This window comes from Panthera uncia, chromosome F1 (genome assembly GCF_023721935.1).
Source record: "Panthera uncia isolate 11264 chromosome F1, Puncia_PCG_1.0, whole genome shotgun sequence".
NCBI classification, from domain to species: Eukaryota; Metazoa; Chordata; class Mammalia; order Carnivora; family Felidae; genus Panthera; species Panthera uncia.
Genome location: NC_064813.1, coordinates 57,714,847 through 57,735,484, shown reverse-complemented (window position 1 = coordinate 57,735,484; position 20,638 = coordinate 57,714,847). Strand labels below are relative to the sequence as shown.

General features: G+C 40.0%; 1 protein-coding gene across 2 annotated transcripts in view; it reads left to right on the top strand.

The window, feature by feature from the left end:
• The window catches only part of TAF1A (TATA-box binding protein associated factor, RNA polymerase I subunit A), a 31,036-nt gene extending 11,291 nt beyond the window's left edge, over positions 1-19,745 (top strand). Inside the window, exons 3-9 of one of the 2 annotated variants that reach the window (XM_049634587.1) lie at positions 4,899-5,097; positions 8,461-8,591; positions 9,897-10,055; positions 13,876-13,942; positions 14,759-14,882; positions 15,934-16,088; positions 18,902-19,745. In XM_049634587.1, the coding sequence (XP_049490544.1) occupies positions 4,899-5,097; positions 8,461-8,591; positions 9,897-10,055; positions 13,876-13,942; positions 14,759-14,882; positions 15,934-16,088; positions 18,902-19,014 (948 nt within the window). In that variant the 3' untranslated portion in view covers positions 19,015-19,745. The remainder of the gene's footprint in view (positions 1-4,898; positions 5,098-8,460; positions 8,592-9,896; positions 10,056-13,875; positions 13,943-14,758; positions 14,883-15,933; positions 16,089-18,901) is intronic. The other variant, XM_049634586.1, reaches the window with a different exon arrangement.
• Positions 19,746-20,638: the final 893 nt, after the last annotated feature.

Below are 20,638 nucleotides of genomic sequence, written 5' to 3'. Positions count from 1 at the left end.
AGTCAACCTATAACATTGGGTGAGTCTAAGGCATACGGTGTGATAATTCGGTACACGTGTATATTGTGAAATGTTTACAGCGTAAGGTTAGTTAACGCATCCTTCCCCTCACACTGCCACCTTGTTGTTGTTGCTGTGGTGAGAACATTAAAGTTCTACTCCCATAGCAACTTTCAAGTATACAGTCCAGTGTGATTAATTATAGTTACTCTACATTAGATCCCTGGAACTTACTCATCTTACAACGCCAAGTTTGTACCCTTTGACCTACATCTTTCATTTCCTCCACCCCCTCAACCACCATTCTACTCCCTGTTTCTGTGAGCACAGTGTTTTTAGATTCCACATGTAGATGGTGAGGTCATACAATATTTGTCTTTCTCTGACTAATTTCACTTAGCATAATACCCTCCACTTCCATCCACGTAGTTGCAGATGGCAAGATTTCATTCTTTTTGATTGCCAAGTAATACTCCATTTAGGTATATACCACATCTTTTTTATCCATTCATCCATCGATGGACGTTTGGGCTCTTTCCATACTTTGGCTATTGTTGATAGTGCTGCTATAAACATTGGGGTGCATGTGTCCCTTCAAAACAGCACACCTGTATCCCTTGGATAAATACCTACTAGTGTAATTGCTGGGTCTTAGGGTAGTTCTATTTTTAATTTTTTGAGGAACCTCCATACTGTTCTCCAGAGTGGCTGCACCAGTTTGCATTCCCGCTCTACTCATTCTTTTTATTGGGTTTTTAAAAAAAGATGTTATTTTATTTTTTAAGTTCTATTTATTTAAGTTATCTCTACACCCAACGTGGGGCTCAAACCCGACCCCGAGATCAAGAGATGCAAGCCAGGCACCGCTGGGGTTTTTGCTATGGAACTGTCTGAGTTCCTCATTTATTTTGGATATTAACCCCGTCAGATATATGACTTGTAGATGTTTTCTCCCATTCCATAGCATTTTCATTTTGTTGATGGTTGCTCTTGCTGTCCAGAAGCAGTTTAGGTGAATATAGTCCTACTTGTTCATTTTTGCTTTTGTTGCTTGTGCTTTTGGTGACAAAAATCATTGCCATGACCAGTGTCAAGGACCTTTTTTTCTTATGTTTTCTTCTTGGAGTTTTATCGTTTCGTGTCTGAGTAGTTAAGTCTTTAATTCATTTTGAGTTAGTTTTAGTAAGTAGTAGAAAATAGAGGATGAATTTCATTATTTTGAGAGTATCTAATTTTGCCAGTAGCATTTATTGAAGAGACTGTCTCTTCTCTATTTATTGAGTATTCTTGGCTTCCTTGTCAAAAACTGGTTGATTATATATGTGTGGCTTTATTTCTGGGCTATTGATTCTGTTCATTGGTCTATGTGCCTGTTTTATGCAGGCACCGCGTGCTTTAATGACTGTAGCTTTATAATGTAGTTGAGTCAGGAAGTGTGATGCCCCAGCATTGTTCATTCTCAGGATTGCTTTGGCTATTTGGGGTCTTTTGTGACTCCATACAGATTTTAGGATTGTTTTTTCTACTTTTGTGAAAAATGACCCTGGAATTTTGATAGGATTACATTGAATTTATAGATGGCTCTGACTCTTAAATGTAGAGAACAAACAGGGTTGCTGGATGGGTTGTGGGAGGGGGATGGGCTAAATGGGTAAGGGGCTTAAGGAATCTACTCCTGAAATCATTGTTGCACCATGTGCTAACTTGGATGTAAATTATAAAAAATAAATAAATTATAGAATGTGCAGGGAAAAAAATACAAATGGCTGTGGGTAGTATGGACATTTTAGCATATTAACTCTCCGATCCATTCATAAAAATGTTTTAATGGTCCTAATGTGTAGGCAGAGCTCCTTTTCTAGATTTTTTTTATTAAAGCCTCATCCAAAAACATTGAGTCTCATCCAGAAACATTGCGATGTTTCCAAAATGGTAGACACTTCCCTGTCTGTGGTATACATTTAACTAAAAGAGTACTTTTTCAATAAAGTTTTAAAAATGCTTTGCTTTTTAATTTTTTTCGGTATCTCTAAAGTTCTTGAAACACAGCCATACCCATTCATTTCATTGCCACAGCTGCTTTTAGTGTGACAAATGACAGCATTGAGTAGTTGTGACAGACCATATGGCCTGCAAAACCTAAAATATTTACTCTGTGGTTCTTTTTTTGTTTTGTTTTTACTTTTTCTATTTTCCAATTTTTTTATGGTGGTAAAATATATAGACCATAAAATATGTTATTTTAACCATTTTAAGTGTACAATTCAATAGCATTAATGACATTCACAGTGTTGTACAGCCATCGCCAGTGGTTTACATTTTTCATCATCCCAAACATGAACTCTATGCCCGCTACGGAATTACTCCCCATTCTCTCTTCCCAGCCCCTGGTAACCTCTAATATGTTTGCTGTTCTATGGATTTACACATTCTAGATTTTTTCAATGTTTATTTATTTATTTTGAGAGAGTGCACGCCCTTGCACCACTCGGGGAGGGACAGAGAGAGTCCCGAGCAGGCTCTGTACTGTCAGTGGCAGAGCCCTACAGGGGACTTGATCCCACTTGATTGTGACCTGAGCTGAAACTGAGAACCAAATGCTTAACTGACTGAGCCACCAGACACCCTGATCTATTCTAGGTATTTTACATAAGTGGAATCAAACAGTATTAGTTCTTTTGGGTCTAGCTTATTTCACTTAACATCGTGTTTTCAAGACTTATTTATGTTGTGGCAAGTATTAGAACTTTTTATGGCTTTTTATGACTCATTAGCATTCTATCGTATGTACCTATCACATTTTGTTCACACATTCATCCGTTGTTGGTGGTGAACATTGGTGTACAAGTATCTCTTTGAGTTCCTGTTTTGAATTCCTTTCGGTATATTACCTAGGAGTAGAATTGCTGGGTCACATTTTATACATATAAAATGTATGTAAATCTGTATGTAAGCAAATATACAAAGATACAAGCCTACGTTTAACTTTGCGCCATTTTACATTCTCACTGCTTTCTTATTTTGAAGAAAGATTTCTCCCAGTTTAGGATTCTTTTCTTAATTAGAAAAAATTTCCGGAGGTTCTCCTTACATGCCAGGTGCTCTCTTGCGACCTTATTCTCTGGTAGCCCAGGTATGCTACGGGTGGAATTTAAACGGAAGCAGCTTATGGTTCTGCTTGAGGAAGAACTTTCCAGCTGAACGGTTGGAAAAAGAAATGGCCTGTCTTGGTGTGTGCTCCCCTCTCTTCTTTCAGGAAGACACTGGTTAGCCATTTGATTGGGGAGGGAGGGTCGAATTTTAACTAAATTATTGGTTGGGTTCTTTTAAGCCCATAGAATCTATTCAGTTGAAGTAAAGAAACCTGAAAGGAACCGTATTTCACACTCCAGAGTCCGAGGGTGATAATTAAGATAGGCAGTAAAACATTTCCTGTAAAACACTTTCTGCTATTTTCCAGATAATGTGCTAGACATAGTCCTTGCAGTAGAGGGAGACGGGCATGTATGTGGAATCAATTATGGGTACCAGAGCAGAAATGCAAGATACAGTGAGAAGACGAAGGAGGGAACGGTCAGCTCTGGAATCAGAGAGGGCTGGGATTAAATGCATAGGGGGGTCACGGAAAGAAGCGATGCTTCAGCTGAGGCTGAGAAAACAAGTGGGTGTTCACTGGGCAGATCAGAGGAAAAGCTGGGCGGGCAAGGCAGGGATTGATGAGAATTTGATAGCCCTGCATCCAGTGCTTCAGTTACTCTAAAAGTCACTTGGGTAGAAGCCAGGGGAAGTCGGCTGGGTCCTCTGTGCCATCCCCAGGGAGCTTAGTTTTTCCTCTGTAGGCAGTGGGAGCCATTGAAGTTTTCACACAAATGAGTAACAAGATGGGGTTTCTTTGGCAGCCCCATGGAAGGCAGATTTTAGAGGGACAAGATCAGAGAGACCAGTTGAGAAATTACTGAAGTAGTTTGTGATGAAGGCCTTGAACTCTGACTCTACTCACATGACTAACTGTACTTCCCGTTATTCCCCTCTTTAATATCCTCCCTACTTGTGATGCTCATTCTTTGTGTAGTTGTTCTTCTTGCTTCTATAGTACGCATTCACTTTTCCATTTGAACCAATGACATTCTTCAGTAGTCCTTTTTAAGATGTTTTCTGTGATGAAAAAAAAAAAAAAAAATTTAAAGGGGCACCTGGGTGGCGCAGTCGGTTAAGCGTCCGACTTCAGCCAGGTCATGATCTCACGGTCCGTGAGTTCGAGCCCCACGTCGGGCTCTGGGCTGATGGCTCGGAGCCTGGAGCCTGTTTCCGATTCTGTGTCTCCCTCTCTCTCTGTCCCTCCCCCGTTCATGCTCTGTCTCTCTCTGTCCCAAAAATAAAATAAACGTTGGAAAAAAAAAAAAAAAAAAAGATGTTTTCTGTGAGCTTCTATGACATCTATAAAATAATGTATTGATCACCTGCTGTGGACCAAACTAGGCAGTAGGTGGGATGCAGGTATTCTCTCATTTAATCTTTATAACATCCTTCTGAAGGGTTAATAATAATTGTTCCATATAACAGGTAAGACTCAGGCCAAGTCACATACTCAGGTTTACGTAGTTTTAAGTAGCATCTGAGCCAGGACTATCTGTCTTGAAAGCGTCTGTTTGTTTCACTAAATGACACTGCCTTCTTTTTGTGAGTTTACCTAATTTAGCTCCCATTTGCATAATGTTAATTGTTTCATGTATCTTTCCTCTTTGCTAAATTGATGTTTTTGATGATAGAGACAATATTGTTACATCACTTATGTACTCCCAAGGATTCAGCCCCAGCATATATATTTACTGAAGTTTTGGATGAACGGATATCTAATGACCTGTTTGTCAGTGGGCTTTTTCTTTTTATTGTTGCAGATCTCCTTACAACACGCATTATACCTTCTGCATCATGGAATGCTTGAGGATGCAAACAGAAATCTCAGTCGTGCAGAGACATGGAGATACGGTGAAAAGTCATCGTCCCAGGAAGTGTTAATCAACCTTGTTCAGGCCTATAAAGGGCTTTTGCAGTATTATACTTGGTCTAAAAAGAAGATGGAATTGTCTAATCTTGGTGAGTGAAGATGAGTGTACTTTTTATGGCTATGAGACCGAATCAGAGGGACAGACAGGATCTTTTTTTTTCCTTTAAGTTTATTTATTTTGAAAGAGAGACAGTGCACGTGAGCGTGCACGCAAGTGGGGGAGGGGCAGAGAGAAGCAGAGACAGAATCCCAAGCAGGTTCTGCGGCAGCAGTGCAGAGCCCGATGTGGCAGTTGAACTCACGAACCATGAAATCATGACCTGAGCCAAGATCAAGAGTCGGATGCTTAACCGACTGAGCCATCTGGGTGCCCCTAGACAAACAGGATATTAAGGAATAACCTCATTCCCCTACTTTGAAGCCTGGCTCTTTCCAGATACTGCAGAGAACAGACATATCTTTTGATGTAAAATTCTTGATCATCCTTTGTAATATTTCTGATATATCATACTTTTCAGACATAAATTAGATGATGCATAAATTAAGTCCATGACCATGTTAGGTTTATTGTTTTTTTAATTTTTTTTTTTTTTTTTTTTTACCTTTTTTTTTTTTTTGGGAGACGGAGAGCTTGAGCTGGGGAGGGGGGGAGAGAGAAGGAGACACAGAATCTGAAGTAGGGTCCAGGCTCTGAGCAAGCTGTCAGCACAGACCCTGATGCAGGGCTTGAACTCATGAACCACGCGATCAGACCTAAGCCGAAGTTGGACACTCAACTGATTGAGCCACCCGAGTGCCCCAGTTTATTGTTTTTTTAAATATTTTCAAGAAAGATTACAAATTTTTTTTAGTAGACATTATTGCATATAATAAACATTTCTTCCTGTGTATTTATTTGTTTTTTAAATTTATTTTTACTTATTTATTTTTTTAAAGTTTATTTATGTAAGCAGTTTCTGTACCCAGCATGGGGCTTGAACCCACAACCCCAAGATCAAGAGCTGCATGCTCTACTGACTGAGCCAGCCAGGTGCCCCATTTTCCTGTGTGTTTAGAATGGAGTTTAGTTTGTTTTATAATGTTCGTTTTTTTAAAAAAGAAATTTATTTTTAAGTAATCTCTAAATTCAGTGTGGGGCCTGAACCTACAGCCTGAGATCAAGAGTTGTACGACCTTCTGACTGGGCCAGCCAGGTGCCCCTGTTTTACGATGTCATTCTTCATATTCATATTCTTCATATTCTTCTCTAATATGCTTAGAGAACAGGGCAAGGTAAAGTTGTTTTGTTTGTGTACAAAGGTCATGATTTGCTTGATTGACCACACCAGGAATTGGCTGCATGTCCCCACTTCTCAGAGTTCCCTTTCTCTTGCTTCCAGTGGTGATGTTACCTCTCCCATCCCCAGATTTGTGTTTAATTCTCTGCATCTTCCTTCTCTTGTGTAGTTTTCCTCCATAGCTTCTCTAGGATTAACCTTTTATTTTCTCATTCTCCATCCAAATCTCAGTCCCCGTATATATCGGCTAATATGTATAAGCAGTGATTCCTTATGATAGTTATATGTACGTAGTATTCCCTTGGTCTCTTGGATATGCAGGTTCACTAATCTCAAAATTCCATTCCCTCTTTCTGAGTATGATCTCTCCCAAGACACTCGTGAAAAGCTGTCTTCATTGTGATAATCTTGTCCAGTCTTCATGCTTCCTCTCCGTCTAGAAGGCCATCTGCCCTTCCATGACTCATTAGACCCCCTCATTCTCATACCATAAACCTCATAGCTCCATGTCTGACCTATATCATTTGACTCTTTACCTCTTGCTTTTTAATTGTCCTAAGTTTTTTCATGTCTGTTTTATGTTGTATCTCTTCTTTCTTCTAGACTAATCAGTCTTCTGAGGTTACATATCTCTTATTTCTTTGGTTAACCTTGACATAATGCCTGGTATAATTTTCTTTTTTTTTTTTTTTTTTGAAGGCTTATTGAGGGACACCTGGTGGCTCAGTCGGTTGAGTGTCCGACTTTTGATTTCAGCTCAGGTCATGATCCCAGGTTGTGGGATTGAGCCCTGCGTGGACTCTGTGCTGAGCGTGGAGCCTGCTGAAGATTCTGTCTCCCTCCCTCTGCCTTTCTGCCTTGCTCACGCTCTCTCTCTCTCTGTCTCAAAATAAATAAAACCTAAAGAACTAAAAAAGTCTTATTGATATTAATTGATTAGATGAGTTTTAAAGTCAGTATTTGCCTTTTTCTAACCTTTCTGGTTAGGTGGAATTCAAACAAACATTGGTGATAAAAGCAGTAGGAACATGGCATTTGCACGGTCTCTTCCACGGGTAGATGATTTAGGACCTTTCTGCAGCTGACGGCTTGTTCACTACCAAGAAGACATAAAGATGACATAATGTGTGGAGCTCTTTAGATCATCTTTAACTTTGGATGTTTGTTTAATAAAGAAAGGTTAGGACTGGTTCTGTGTAACTGAACTCATGAGAACATAACACCTGAACGAATGCTCAGTATTGGTTTGGGATTTTTCTCTGTTGCTCTTGGCCTATCCTGGTTGGATTTGATGCACTGGTGACTGGAGACCCCCTTCCATGGTAAATTCACACTCCACTGACTCGGGGCGTGCTTTTTTTTTTCCTTTTAAAATTCTTTATCGTTTCTTAACCTATTTTCCCTTTATCACTTCATATTCAGGTCCGTATTGATATATATTTAGTTGATCCTCTGGGAGGAGAATACCTATGCATTTTGGGGAAGGGGAAGGGCTGTTATTTTGGCCAAAAATAAAAAGTATTTTGTTTCTGTTAGCTGTCACTTTTGAAAGACTAACTTTTCTTTTAAAATTTTTAAAAAAATATTTATTTTGAGAGGGGGAGAGAGAGAGTGTGTGAGCGTGCACGAGTGGGGGAGGGGCAGAGAGAGAGGGAGACACAGAATCTGAAGCAGGCTCTAGGCTCAGAGCTATCAGCACAGAGCCCGACACGGGGCTCAAACCTACAAACAGTGAGATCGTGACCTGAGCTGAAGTCGGTCGCTTGACTGACTGAGCCACCCAGGTACCCCTAGACTAACTTTCCTTTTAAACCTTTAAGACTGTGAAATATAACATGCAGAAAAAGTGTGTACACAAATGTGTGATAAAATGAATAATTTAAAACAAATATCCAGGTAGCTACCACCTAGGTTCATTCTCAAAGCTCCCCAGGTATGCCTTCCTGACCACACTTCCTTTTGTTCCTTTCGTGTGTGTTGGCAGGGAGGGAGGGTGTTGGGGGTGGGCGGGGAGAGTTTGTGAAGATGTAGTATTATTCTTTAAATGTTTGTTAGGATTTACTGGCGGAGCCATCAGGGCCTGAACTTTTCCTGTGGATAGTTCATTGATTGCTGTTACTATCAGGAGTGTCCTCGTTAGTGAATAACTTTCAAAAATCTTTTATCTCTGAACAGATGAAGATGATTATGCTTACAACACAGCATCCCAGACTATGCTCAACCACAGTTGGAAGACATCGGTATACCTTGGTGCCTTGATTCAAACTCCTGGAGTTTGGGACCCTTTTGTGAAGAGTTATGTAGAGGCAAGTAGGCTTCTCATAAAGTTTTATTCGTTTCATTTGTTATAAGCCTTATCTTTATTGGTCAGAAGGCAACTAAGTGGAGAAAATTGTTTTGTTTTTTTTAAAAAGACAGAGAGGGGCACCTGGCTGGCTCAGTCAGTGAAGCATGCAACTCTTCATCTCAGGGTTGTGGGTTTAAACCCCATGTTGGGCATAGAGACTACTTAAAAAAATAAAGTCTTTAAATAAATAAATAAATAAATAAAAATTTTTAAAAAAAATTTAAAAGAGGGAATATGATATGTCTTTTTGGTCTGAGTCATTTTTGTTTTACTAATATCCTGTAAATGTTACTGTTTTTGTTCCCCTCACCACTGAGTAATGGGACATGGTCAAATATTTATAAAATTAATAGCAATATAATTTGTAAATGTTAATTCATTAGTATTCTTATTGAATTTAGAAGGAAAGCAAAAAGTTGGTTGTTGCTTTTTTAAGTAGGCTTTATGCTCAGTGCGGAGCCAACGTAGGGCTTGAACTCACCACCCTGAGATCATGACCTGAGTTGAGATCAAGAGTCAGACACTTAACCAGGCGAGCCACCCAGGTGTTCCCAAGCAGAAAGGTATTTTATATTTCGTGGGCTAGAGAAGACCAGGGGACAAAAATCTGAAACTAGGTCATAATGTGGGATGAAGAATAATGGCTTTTAGGAAGTTTGTCAGGGTGCTGTGTCATCTCAGAGTTGCTGTGAAAGGACGGGACGGTGGGGGGGGGGCTTGGCACTGGGAATAAATCTTCAGAATTTTTGAAAGTTACATAAACGCTAACGTGATAATTATGCTGTCAAAAGATACTCTCTGAAACCACATGCCAGTGAATCTGGGAATTCCCCTGTGTGGGTGGGAACGAAAGGGAAGGAATCCTAGTTCCCATGTGCTCCTTCTGTGGCTGAAGTCATGTCGGCACTGAGGTTCGCTGCTTCGTGGGGTCTTTCTCACTCGTCGGTGGGCCCTGCTTTGAGGCCTTCATTTCTTTCAGGAACAGTTCCTAGGTTGAAGTGGCTGCATTTTTCAGTAACAAAAATGTGATCAGGAAGAAATGGGAACCCATGTGGGCCTTTGTTGTAAGTGATCTGTGTTCCACAGAGGTTGTAAGGTATGCTGGTGACAGCAAAAACTGCCATTACTGTCGTTCCCTGTACAGGAAGTACTGTTTGTCGTTTTAGTGAATTTTTGTACCCATCAACAAAGTCAAGTTGTGCATTATCTTTCATTCAGCTGTCTTACAGAATTTAGCGAAGACATTATGACTTATTTTATATAGATGCTGGAGTTCTATGGGGATCAAGATGGAGCCCGAGAGGTACTCACCAATTATGCCTACGATGAAAAGTTCCCGTCAAATCCAAATGCTCACGTCTACTTATACAACTTTCTAAAGAGGGAGAAGGCACCAAGAGAGAAACTGATAAGTGTGCTGAAGGTATAAAATGTTTATTTCAATGACTGAACAGGGTCGGAGGTCCACTTTAAGACATCCTTAGGGGCGTACGGCTGGCTCAGTTGGAAGAGCATGTGACTTGATCTCAGGGTGGTGAGTTCAAGTCCCATGTTGGGTAAAGAGATTACTAAAAAAAAGAAACTTCAAAACATCCTTAGGTCGTGCCTTCCAACTTGCAGATTCTGGCACTCCTAGCAAGTCACTGTTTGTGTGATGGTGCCCTGAGGTGGACAGAGGGGATCCCGCCCTGAGGGGACCCCACCACGGCCGGCCGTTCCCCCATCGCCCTGCCCAAGTGAGACTGAGGGCAGAAACCCTTTGCCACCCTTCTTGGAAAGTTCTGCTTTGATAATTTTTGAAAATCAGCTTTATGGAACCTTTCACACAATAAGACACTTATTTTAAGTGTATACTTGAAGGCATTTTAACAGAGACATACATCCATGTAACCACCATGATAATCAAGACGCTGAACATTTCCATCCTCTCAGAACATCTTTGATTTCCCTTTTGTAGCCTATCTACCCACATTTTTCTGGCCCCAGGCAAATAATGATCTGCTTTCTGTCACGACAGATTAATTTTACCTCTTCTAGAATTTCATACGCATGAAATCTGCAATATGTGCTCTTTATTGTGTGGCTTGTCTTGCCCCTCATGTTTTTGAGAGTCATCCATGTTATTGTGGGTATCTGTAATTTGTTCCTTATTACTGCTGTGTAGTGTTCCATTTCTACACATACACTTCTTGATGGTGTATTTTCACTTTTTGCCTGCTATGAATGCTGCGGTGAACACTCACGTACAGGGCTTTGTGCGCATATATATTGTCATTTTTCTTGGGTAACTGTATGAGTGGAATTGCTGGAAAATTTGAAACAACCTCATAAGAAACTGCCCAACTGTTTTCTTTTTTCAATTGAGATGTAACTGGTGTATAACGGTATGTTATTTTTAGATAAACAGTGTAGCGATTCAGTATTTGTATGTATCGCAAAATGATCACCACAGTAATTCTATCACCACACAATTACGTCTATCACCACGCAGTTACAACTTACTTTTCTTGTGATGGGAACTTTTAAGATTTATTCTCTCAGAAACTTCAAATATACAATACTGTATTGACTATAGTCACCATGTTCTATATTATATCCCCAGGACTTAGGTTTATTTTATAACTGGAAGTCTGTACCTTTTTGTTTGTTTTTTGCTTTCGAGTTGTATTAGCTCTTTATATTTTAGATATTAAACCCTTACCAGATAGGTGATTTGCAAATATTTTCTCCTTTCACTGGGTTGCCTTTTCATTCTGTTGATGGTTTCCTTTGCTGTGCAGAAGCTTTTTAGTTTGGTGTAGTCCCACTTGTTTTTTTTTGCTTTTGTTGCCTTTTGCCCCACCGGTTTGTGAAGTGACCGTACCATTGACATTCACGCCGTCAGTGTGTGAAGGTTCAGTTTCTCTCCCTCACTAACACTTGGTATTGTCAATCGTTTGAATTAATAGCCATTTTAGTGGATATGCAGTGGTGTCTCTGTGGTTTTAAGTTGCATTTTCCTAATGAATGATGATGTTGAGTATCTTTTCATATGCCTGTTGGCTACTCCTGTATCATCTTTTGTGAAGTGTCTGTTCAAACGTTTTGTCTCTTTTTTTAGAGAGTAATTTGTCTTCTCATGGATTTGTTAGTTTTATATAATCTGTCCTTACCTAAGGCATATGACATGGGATTCACAACATGGACTGAGAATATTTTCTTCCAATCTGTGGCTTGCCTTTTTTTTCTTTTTGCCTTTTTTTTTTTTTTTTTTTAATTTTTTTTTTCAACATTTTTTATTTTATTTTTGGGACAGAGAGAGACAGAGCATGAACGGGGGAGGGGCAGAGAGAGAGGGAGACACAGAATCGGAAACAGGCTCCAGGCTCCGAGCCATCAGCCCAGAGCCTGACGCGGGGCTCGAACTCACGGACCGCGAGATCGTGACCTGGCTGAAGTCGGACGCTTAACCGACTGCGCCACCCAGGCGCCCCTGCCTTTTTTTTCTTAATAATGTCTTTTGAAGAGCAGAAATCTCTAATTTTGAAGTACAATTTATGCATTTTTTCTTTTATAGTTACTACTTTTTGTCCAAGAAATCTTTGCCAAGCCCAAGATAATGAAGATTCTCTTCTATGTTTTTTTTTTCTTTTTTTTTTTTCTAGAAGTAGTACAAATTTGTGTTTAGGTCTATGATAGATTTTCAGCTAATTTTTTTGTGTAGTGTGAGGTCAAGGTCAGGGTTCATTTTCCCCCCCATGTTGTTATTCCAGCACCATTTGGCGAAAAGACTCCTCGTCCTCCTTAGAATTACATTGGTAACGTTGTTGAAAATTAATCGACCATGTATATGGGCTCTGTTGTCTTCCAGTGGTTTATGTATTGCCATCCTTATAGCTACCCCACATGTCATAACTGTTGCTTTATGTGAGTCTGTGTCATGACAGTCATATAAATTTGTCCTTTCTCAAAATTGTTTTTCTAGGTTCTTTGACTTTCCATAAACTTCTTTTTAAGTATTTTATTTTTATTTCTTTAGAGAGAGAGAGCATGAGTTGGAGAGAGAAGGGGGGGAGAGACAGAGAGAGAGAGAGAGAGAGAGATAGAGAGAGAGAATTACAAGCAGGCTTCATGCTCAGCACAGAGCCTAACATGGGCTCGATCCCATAACCCTGGGATCATGACAAGCTGAAACCAAGATTTGGACACTCAACTGACTAAGCCACCTAGGCTCCCCTTTCCATATACATTTTTATTTTTATTTTTTTAATGCCTTTTTTTAATTTTAGTTTTTTTTTTTTTTGTTTGAGAGAGAGAGAGATACCATGAGCAGGGGAGGGGCAGAGAGAGAGAGAGAGAGAGCGAGGGAGAGAGAGCGAGAATCCTAAGCAGGCTCCTCAGTGCAGAGCCCAACACAGGGCTCAGTCCCACAAACTGTGAGATCATGATCTGAGCCGAGACCAAGAGTCGGATGCTCAACCAAATGAGCCACCCAGGTGCCCCTCCATATACATTTTTAAATCAGCTTGTCTAGTGCTAGAAATTGTCTTGCTGGGATTTTCAATCTATAGATCAATTCTGAGAAAATTTACATTTTAACCAGTATGGAGGTTGCCAAATTGTGAACACCATATGTCTTTCCATTCATTTAGGTCTTTTGTTTCCCTGTGAAATGTTTTATAGTTTTTATTGTATATATTTTGTTAAATTTATCCCTGTTTCGTGTTTGGGGTTGTTACTGTATAGGACATTGCTTAAAAATTTTTTTTAATGGTAAAATATATATAACATAGAATTGACCATTTTAAATGCATTTTTATTATTTTTTTAAAATTTTTATTAAAAAAATTTTTAATGTGTATTTATTTTTGAGAGAGAGAGAGAGAGAGAGACAGAGCGTGAGGGGGGGAGGGGCAGACAGAGAGAGAGACACAGAATCTGAAACAGGCTCCAGGCTCTGAGCTGTCAGCAGAGCTCAATGCAGGGCTCAAACTCACGAACTGCGAAATCATAACCTGAGCCGAAGTTGGACGCTTAACCACCTGAGCCACCCAGGTGCCCCGACAGGGATTTTTAAAAATAGCTTTACATAGAACACCTTTCTATACCCAAATAGAAACTGGACAAGAGCAAAACATGTTTTAAATCCTTGATTCATTTACTAAGGGCATATTAGGCAATAAGGACCTTATTTGAAACTAAGCTGAAATTTGAGGAATGCTGTTATCACGTGTAAAATTTACAAGATTATTTTTTTCTTCCAGATTTTGTATCAGATTGTACCATCTCATAAACTCATGTTAGAATTCCATAGATTACTGAGAAAATCAGGTAAATAATTTTTATTTTGTATCTCCATGTGCAGATAAGCTGTAGACTAGCAAACTATGGCCCATGGGCCAAATCCACCCCTAATCTGTTTTTATAAATCAGGTTCTTTTGGAGCATTTATGTGTTGTCTGTGGCTGCTTTTGCACTACAACAGCAGAGCTGTGTAGCTGTGACATAGACCGTATCATTCACATAGCTTAAATATTTACTGTCCCTTTATTAGGAAAAGTTTTCTGACCCCTGCTGTAGAATATGAGGCAATATTTAGCACAAGAGAAATGGCTGCACTATAATTCACCTCATTTAATCTCTGTTGCATTTCAGCTCGGTATAGAAAAGAACATTTTTTTTTTTTAAGTAGGTTCCATGCCCAGCACGGGGCTTGACCTCACGACCCTGAGATCAAGAGTCATGCAGTCCACCAGCTGAGCCAGCCAGGCGCCCCAGAACATAACTTCTTCATAGAAGGAAATCAGCTTAAGTCCAATAGGTACTGGGACTGTGTCAGTCCCTCTCCTGTTAGAAGAGAACATATATAAAATGCCTACATAGGGCAGGCACTTTAATGTTCTCAGTAAAGTATAGCTCATTTAGAAATCAGACTCACCACTCTGACTTCATTAGCAAAGACTAAATTAATGAATTATTGAATATTTCAGATTTATCAAAGGAGAGTATGAACAGAATGAATTATTTTAAACTGTTAACCAAACTAGAAGGCTTACAATTCAGTAATATTTTGTCAACTGAATATATATTTTTAGCTTTGTGCACTTCAGTATTTTGTGTAAACTCTAATTGTTGTGACCATTGCAGAAAAAAAAGACCACCATAAACTTGGGCTGGAAGTATTATTTGGAGTCTTAGATTTTGCTGGATGCACTAAAAATATAACTGCTTGGAAATATTTGGCAAAATATCTGAGACAGACTTTAATGGGGTAAGTAGAAGAAGCAGTGTTTATTACTGGCTCAGCACCAGTAAAATTTCCCAGTATTGTAGCTGATGTCTGTCAATGTTTAAGTATCATTCTTTGCTTATGTTTTTTGATTTCTTGAATTGTGTCTTCAGTTGTTTCTTCTGGGTACATCAGAAGCAAGGAAATAAGGTCACAGGTAAAACATACAAAAATTCTATTAAGATTTTTTTATGGGGACACCTGGGTGGCTCAGTCGGTTAAGCGTCTAACTTTGGCTCAGGTCATGATCTCATGGTTCATGGGTTCGAGTCCCACATCGGGCTCTGTGCTGACAGCTCAGAGCCTGGAGCCTGCTTTGAATTCTGTGTCTCCCTCTCTCTCTACCCCTCCCCTACTCATGCTCTGTCTCTCTCTCTGTCTCACAAATAAACATTAAAAGAAAAAAAGATTTCTTTTATTGTGTCCAAGTAAGTACTGTACCTTACCACTGCAGTACTAAAGAATGTGCGTATTTTCAAGTTGGAAATGATGACAAAAAGGGGTCATCCCCACTCTCCGCCAGGCTGTTTGTAAAGCTCTTGGTGATCTGTGTGTCATCATCTTGTAAGATCACATGGAAACTGCTTTTCTCCCAGCTGGTTTTCAATAATTTTTTGTGGGGCTTTTTAGGGCCTCATAAGATCATCGTCAGTTATCCATTCAGCAGATGTTTGTTAAGTCCATTGTGAGCTGGATATCTAAAACTATGCCTCTGATCATAATACCATTTTGAGAAAAGAAGGAGTGGCCCTTGTCATTTTTAAAAAGTGTTTATTTGTTTATTTTTGAGAGAGCACGTGCAAGTCATGGCAGGGCAGAGAGAGAGAAAGAGAGAGAATCCCAAGAAGGTGCCATGCTGTCAGTGCAGAGCCCAACGCGGGGCTGGAACCCACGAGCCGTGAGATCATGACCTGAGCTGAAGTCAGACTGAGCCACCCAGGCTCCCTTCCACAGACTCTTCTTAAGTTCATATTCTGCCAGTATAGGTCCATCTCCATCACTGACCTTCTCTTTTGACATTTTTCTTTTCCAGGAACCACCTTGCCTGGGTCCAAGAAGAGTGGAACTCCAGGAAAACCTGGTGGCCTAGCTTTCACTTCAGCTCCTTTTGGGCAAAAAGTGATTGGAAAGAGGATAAAGCTTTGGCTTGTGAGAAGGCTTTGGTAGCTGGAATACTGTTAGGAAAAGGTATGGGTTTTTTTTTCGTCTTACGTAGACGTAGCTTTTGGACGATTTTGAAATTACAAAGTGTGACCATTCATTCGTGTCACAGCTTACTTGGTACAGTGCCCAAGGACATTAGATGCTGGGGAGGATAACTGGTGAATGGAAAAATGAACGTTGAGTTGGGGCCAGGTGATCTGCTTGTAAGGACTGTCCGTGGACTGGAAACTGATTTCATCTTGTTGATTGCGGTGCTTGCTTTTTATGCTGTAATTTGCGTATCTTTAGGGGCCAGTTAAGATAGAGGATGCAGACTGTTTCCACAACAACCGCATAGAAAGTTTACTGACATTGTCCACTTGACAGTATTAGAAATAGAAAAAGATTCTTTGCTGACCTTAGTGTTTGATAATAGCTCCGCATTATACTTAACTTATCTGTTCCGGTTCGGAGGGAACATTTCTCCCGTAAAAAGAGTATACCTCCTATTAACTTATTTAAAAATCCTCTTAAAGAAAGGGAAATTGATCTTTTCTTCATGGAACATGCTGGCTGTTAAAACTCTCAGCGCTCAGTGCCAATGGAGCAGGGAAACTGTAGGTCAGAGAAAAAGTGAGTGTCACCCGTGTCCATGAGTAAGCAGTCTGTTGCTAGAGAGTTCAGGGTATCCTAAAGAGATTCTTCAGCTCGGTTGTGAGATGGTTTTATTTTGGAATTAGTATTCTCAGTGAGTGTTTCAGATGATTACAAGGGTTAATGAAATGCTGGTTCCTAAGAGGAAAAGGACAAATAAATAGGAAAACAATTGTAAGATTTCTCTCTGAACACACTGATGCCAAGGAACAGAAATGTGATTCAGACTGAGATTTCTACTTCCTTATGAGCATAGAGGCATCTAGTACAGATATCTAAAGGTGTCTGTGTTTGAGCCGAGTCTGGACTGATTTTCCAGTCTGTCACCTTTTCCTGTCACTTAGATCAAACAGTTAACCTTTGGGACCCTCTCTCTGAGTGGGCTTCCTAACACCTGTCCATGCTGCCTACAGGATTGTTGTAAGCATCAAGTGAGCGTCACATCAAAGTGCTTTATAAATTCAAAAGTGCTCTGTGAATATCAGGCATAATCATGCCTGTGTGGGGGTTGAGTCAGTCTGTTCAGGAGTTGAGCTGGGTTTTGTCCGTGCTCTGGTTATCCCCATTCTATCACAGGATTCAAATTCTGGTCACGATCTGCCTTTACTTCATGCTGAGAGCAGGGTCCGGTAGCTGCCCTTCCTTCCATGCTCTGGTAAGGCAAGCCAGGCCTTTTGTCCTTGTGACTATACATCTTCTGGCAGAGGAAGGAGTTTGTAGGTTATTTGGTTTTTTCTCTGTGTTAGGGTGAGATCAGAGTTCTTTCTATCTTTCTATATTCTAGATGGAAGCAGAAATCTGTGTACAAAGTATTTTGTTTTTGCTAAAGTGGTAGATGTGTTTGGAAATACAGATTATTACATTAACATCACAGCACTGCTTTCTAGCTAATAAAACGTTAGTAATTCTGGCATACTATTTCAGGAATAATGGTTACTGTAGGTACAGTATATATCCTAGCAATTTCCCAGAGAAGATGAATGTATGGTGAGACTATAATGAAATTAGTTCTTATGTGATTTATGGTCTCACTCATCAAATATAAAAAAAATTCTCTTCTTTAAGGTTTATTTATTTTGAGAGAGAGAGAGGAAGGGAGTCGGGGAGGGGCAGAGAGAGAGGAGAGAGAGAATACCAAGCAGGCTCTGCACTGACAATGCGTAGCCTGACACGGGTCTTGAACTCACGAACTGTGAGGTCATGACCTGAGCCGAGATCAAGAGTCAGACGCTTAACCCAACTGCGCCACCCAGGTGCCCCTAAAAAAGTCTCTTAAAATACCCAGTTTACATTTTTATTTACTTTTTGAAGAGAAAGCGTGAGTCGAGGAGAGGGGCTGAGGGAGAGAGGGAGAGAGAGAGAGAAAAAGAGGGAGAGAGAGCGAGAGAGAGAGAAAGAAAGAAAGAAAGAAAGAGAAAGAAAGAAAGAAAGAAAGAAAGAAAGAAAGAAAGAAAGAGAAAGAAAGAATGAATGAAAGAATCCCAAGCAGGCTCCACCCCAGTGTGGAGCTCGATCCCACAACCCTGGGATCATGACCTGAGCTGAAATCAAGATTTAGACGTTCATCCAGACGCACCCAGTCTAGTTTTTTTTAATAGAAATTTGATTCATGTTTGAAATACTTGACCAGTGAACCGATGGCATTGTAAGACTGTGAAAAGACCTTTGTCAGAGCTGCCCCATCACCATCCAGCTGCTCTCTGGATGGCTAGAACGGCTGGCTAAGTTCTCATCTCTTCTGACCTGTGAGGAGTTTATTTTAATCCTTCACATCAAGGTTTTCTTACAGAGAACCTTTGTATTGTTACAGATGCCTCTTCTGCTGTTTTACAAGCTGACATCGAAAGGGAATTTGTAGTAATTTGCTTTTGGCGAAGTCTCGTTTAATATGTGAATATATGTATAATATGCATATCACCTTGACTGGGGCTTGGGAGGCAGGGTGGAACCAGCTAAAGTATGTGCTTTAATTAGCAGCCAATCAGAAACGTTTTCATATGTAGAAAGTGTGCGTTTCACTGGTGATAGCTCTTAGAATGTGCTCAGGATACCTTGGTATAGATAATACAAATCCATTTTATTTTCATAATCGTTAGTATGCCAGAGTTGAAGCAAAATTTTCAAAATGTGGAAATATACTTGAAGAATTTGATAAGTATTAAAACTCTTTGTTGATTTTGCTTCGTTTGTTTTTTTTGTTGTAGGTTGTAGATACTTTCGGTATATTTGCAAACAAGATCATCCAGTCTTAAGGAAAAAAATAAGGCGGATAAGGAAATCTGTGAAAAAACACAGTATTGTAAATCCAGGACTCTGATACTGAATATTAGTTATTTAAGATGAGTAGCTACAGAATACTAGCTCGGTAGGTGTTACTGAATGTATTTAATTGGCGTATCTATGATGTAATTTATATTTTTATATTTTTCTATATTTTCTGTATTTCTGTATTTTCTTTTATTGTAATTATAGCTAAAAAAGAAACAGCCTTGCTGCTTTTGTTCTTTGTAAATAGCATATTTTTCTTTTTTGTACCATTAAATATAATATTTATTAAGAAATAAATCTTCAAATAAGAAATATATTTGTTTCATTAGAGAATACAGGTCTACGGCAGTTATTGCTGTCTGCAGATAATTTCCTTCTGACTGTTGTAGAATAAAACATAACTTGTAGTGTTGTTAAGTGGATTTCTATTCTTGGAGTTTCTAAACGATCCACATTAGGTTTACCATCATAAGGAATATATTGGTCATGAGTTCTCTTGAGGAATTTTGGAAACAGAGAAGGATTTAGGAAAGGAATTCTCTTTGTTTTGGGGGTATTAAGACATGGGGGCTTGGGGCTAAGTGACCTTCTGACAAGAGAGCTACCTTTGACTCTAGAAGACTAATTTGGGTCAGAGCGGGTAGAGGGTTGGCCTGACTTCAAAGGGCTCTAGTCTGTTGTTGTTTTGCCAAGCACAGCAATCTGAGACATGCTTTGGAACTCCTGTGTCCCTTACCTTTCTCTTGGAAACGGGGATGTGGCAGTAGGCAGCTGGACAGTGGAGAAGAATCTGCCAGTGAGATGGTATCCCAGGGTCACACAGCCCAATGGGAAAGCTTGGCTCAGAAGCCAAGAACAGCATTCCTGGAATAGGAGCTGGCGCTTTATGTAATATGTTGTGGTAACTGGTAGAGTGAGTGCTTCGTCGAAACTGTCTCAGCTCTTACACATTTACGGTTCAGATAACTTGTATTTGAGTTCCATGAAGGCTCACTAACTTTAGAACAAGCCCAGTATTTAGATGGCAAACCTCACATTTTCCCCACTGGCTTTAAACCATCTGCAAGGGTCTCCTGGGTAGCTCAGTCAGTTAAGTGTGTGACTTCAGCTCAGGTCATGATCTCATGGTTCATGAGTTCAAGCACCGCATCAGGCTCTGTGCTGACAGACCGGAGCCTGGAGCCTGCATCAGATTGATTCTGTGTCTCGCTCTCCCTGCCCCTCCCCCACTTGTGTGTCCACATTCTCTCTCTCTCTCTCTCTCTCTCTCTCTCACACACAAAAACAAACATTAAAAAAAATTTTAAAAGAAAATTTAAACCATCTGCAAGAAAATAGCACAAATTATCCTTTGTCAGTAACTTGGTTCAATATTTTATACTTAGTAAGCTGACTCAATAAATACTCATCCTTATAATATACATGTGAAACACGTAGGTGCCCCACAGACCAACATAAACCAAGTTCAATCGACCACATGGGTAGGACCAGCAACTTCTGGGGGCTGGCGAGTGGGTTGGAGACCCACCCTTCTGTGGAAGGTCAGCCCTACAGGAATGAAATGCCCGGATGACATGGACAAGGTCTCAAAGCTCAGGCCGAGATTGTCAGGGCATCTCCTCTCTGAAACTTTAGTCAAAAGCTGTTAAGTAGGATTTACGGGTTCTCATGAT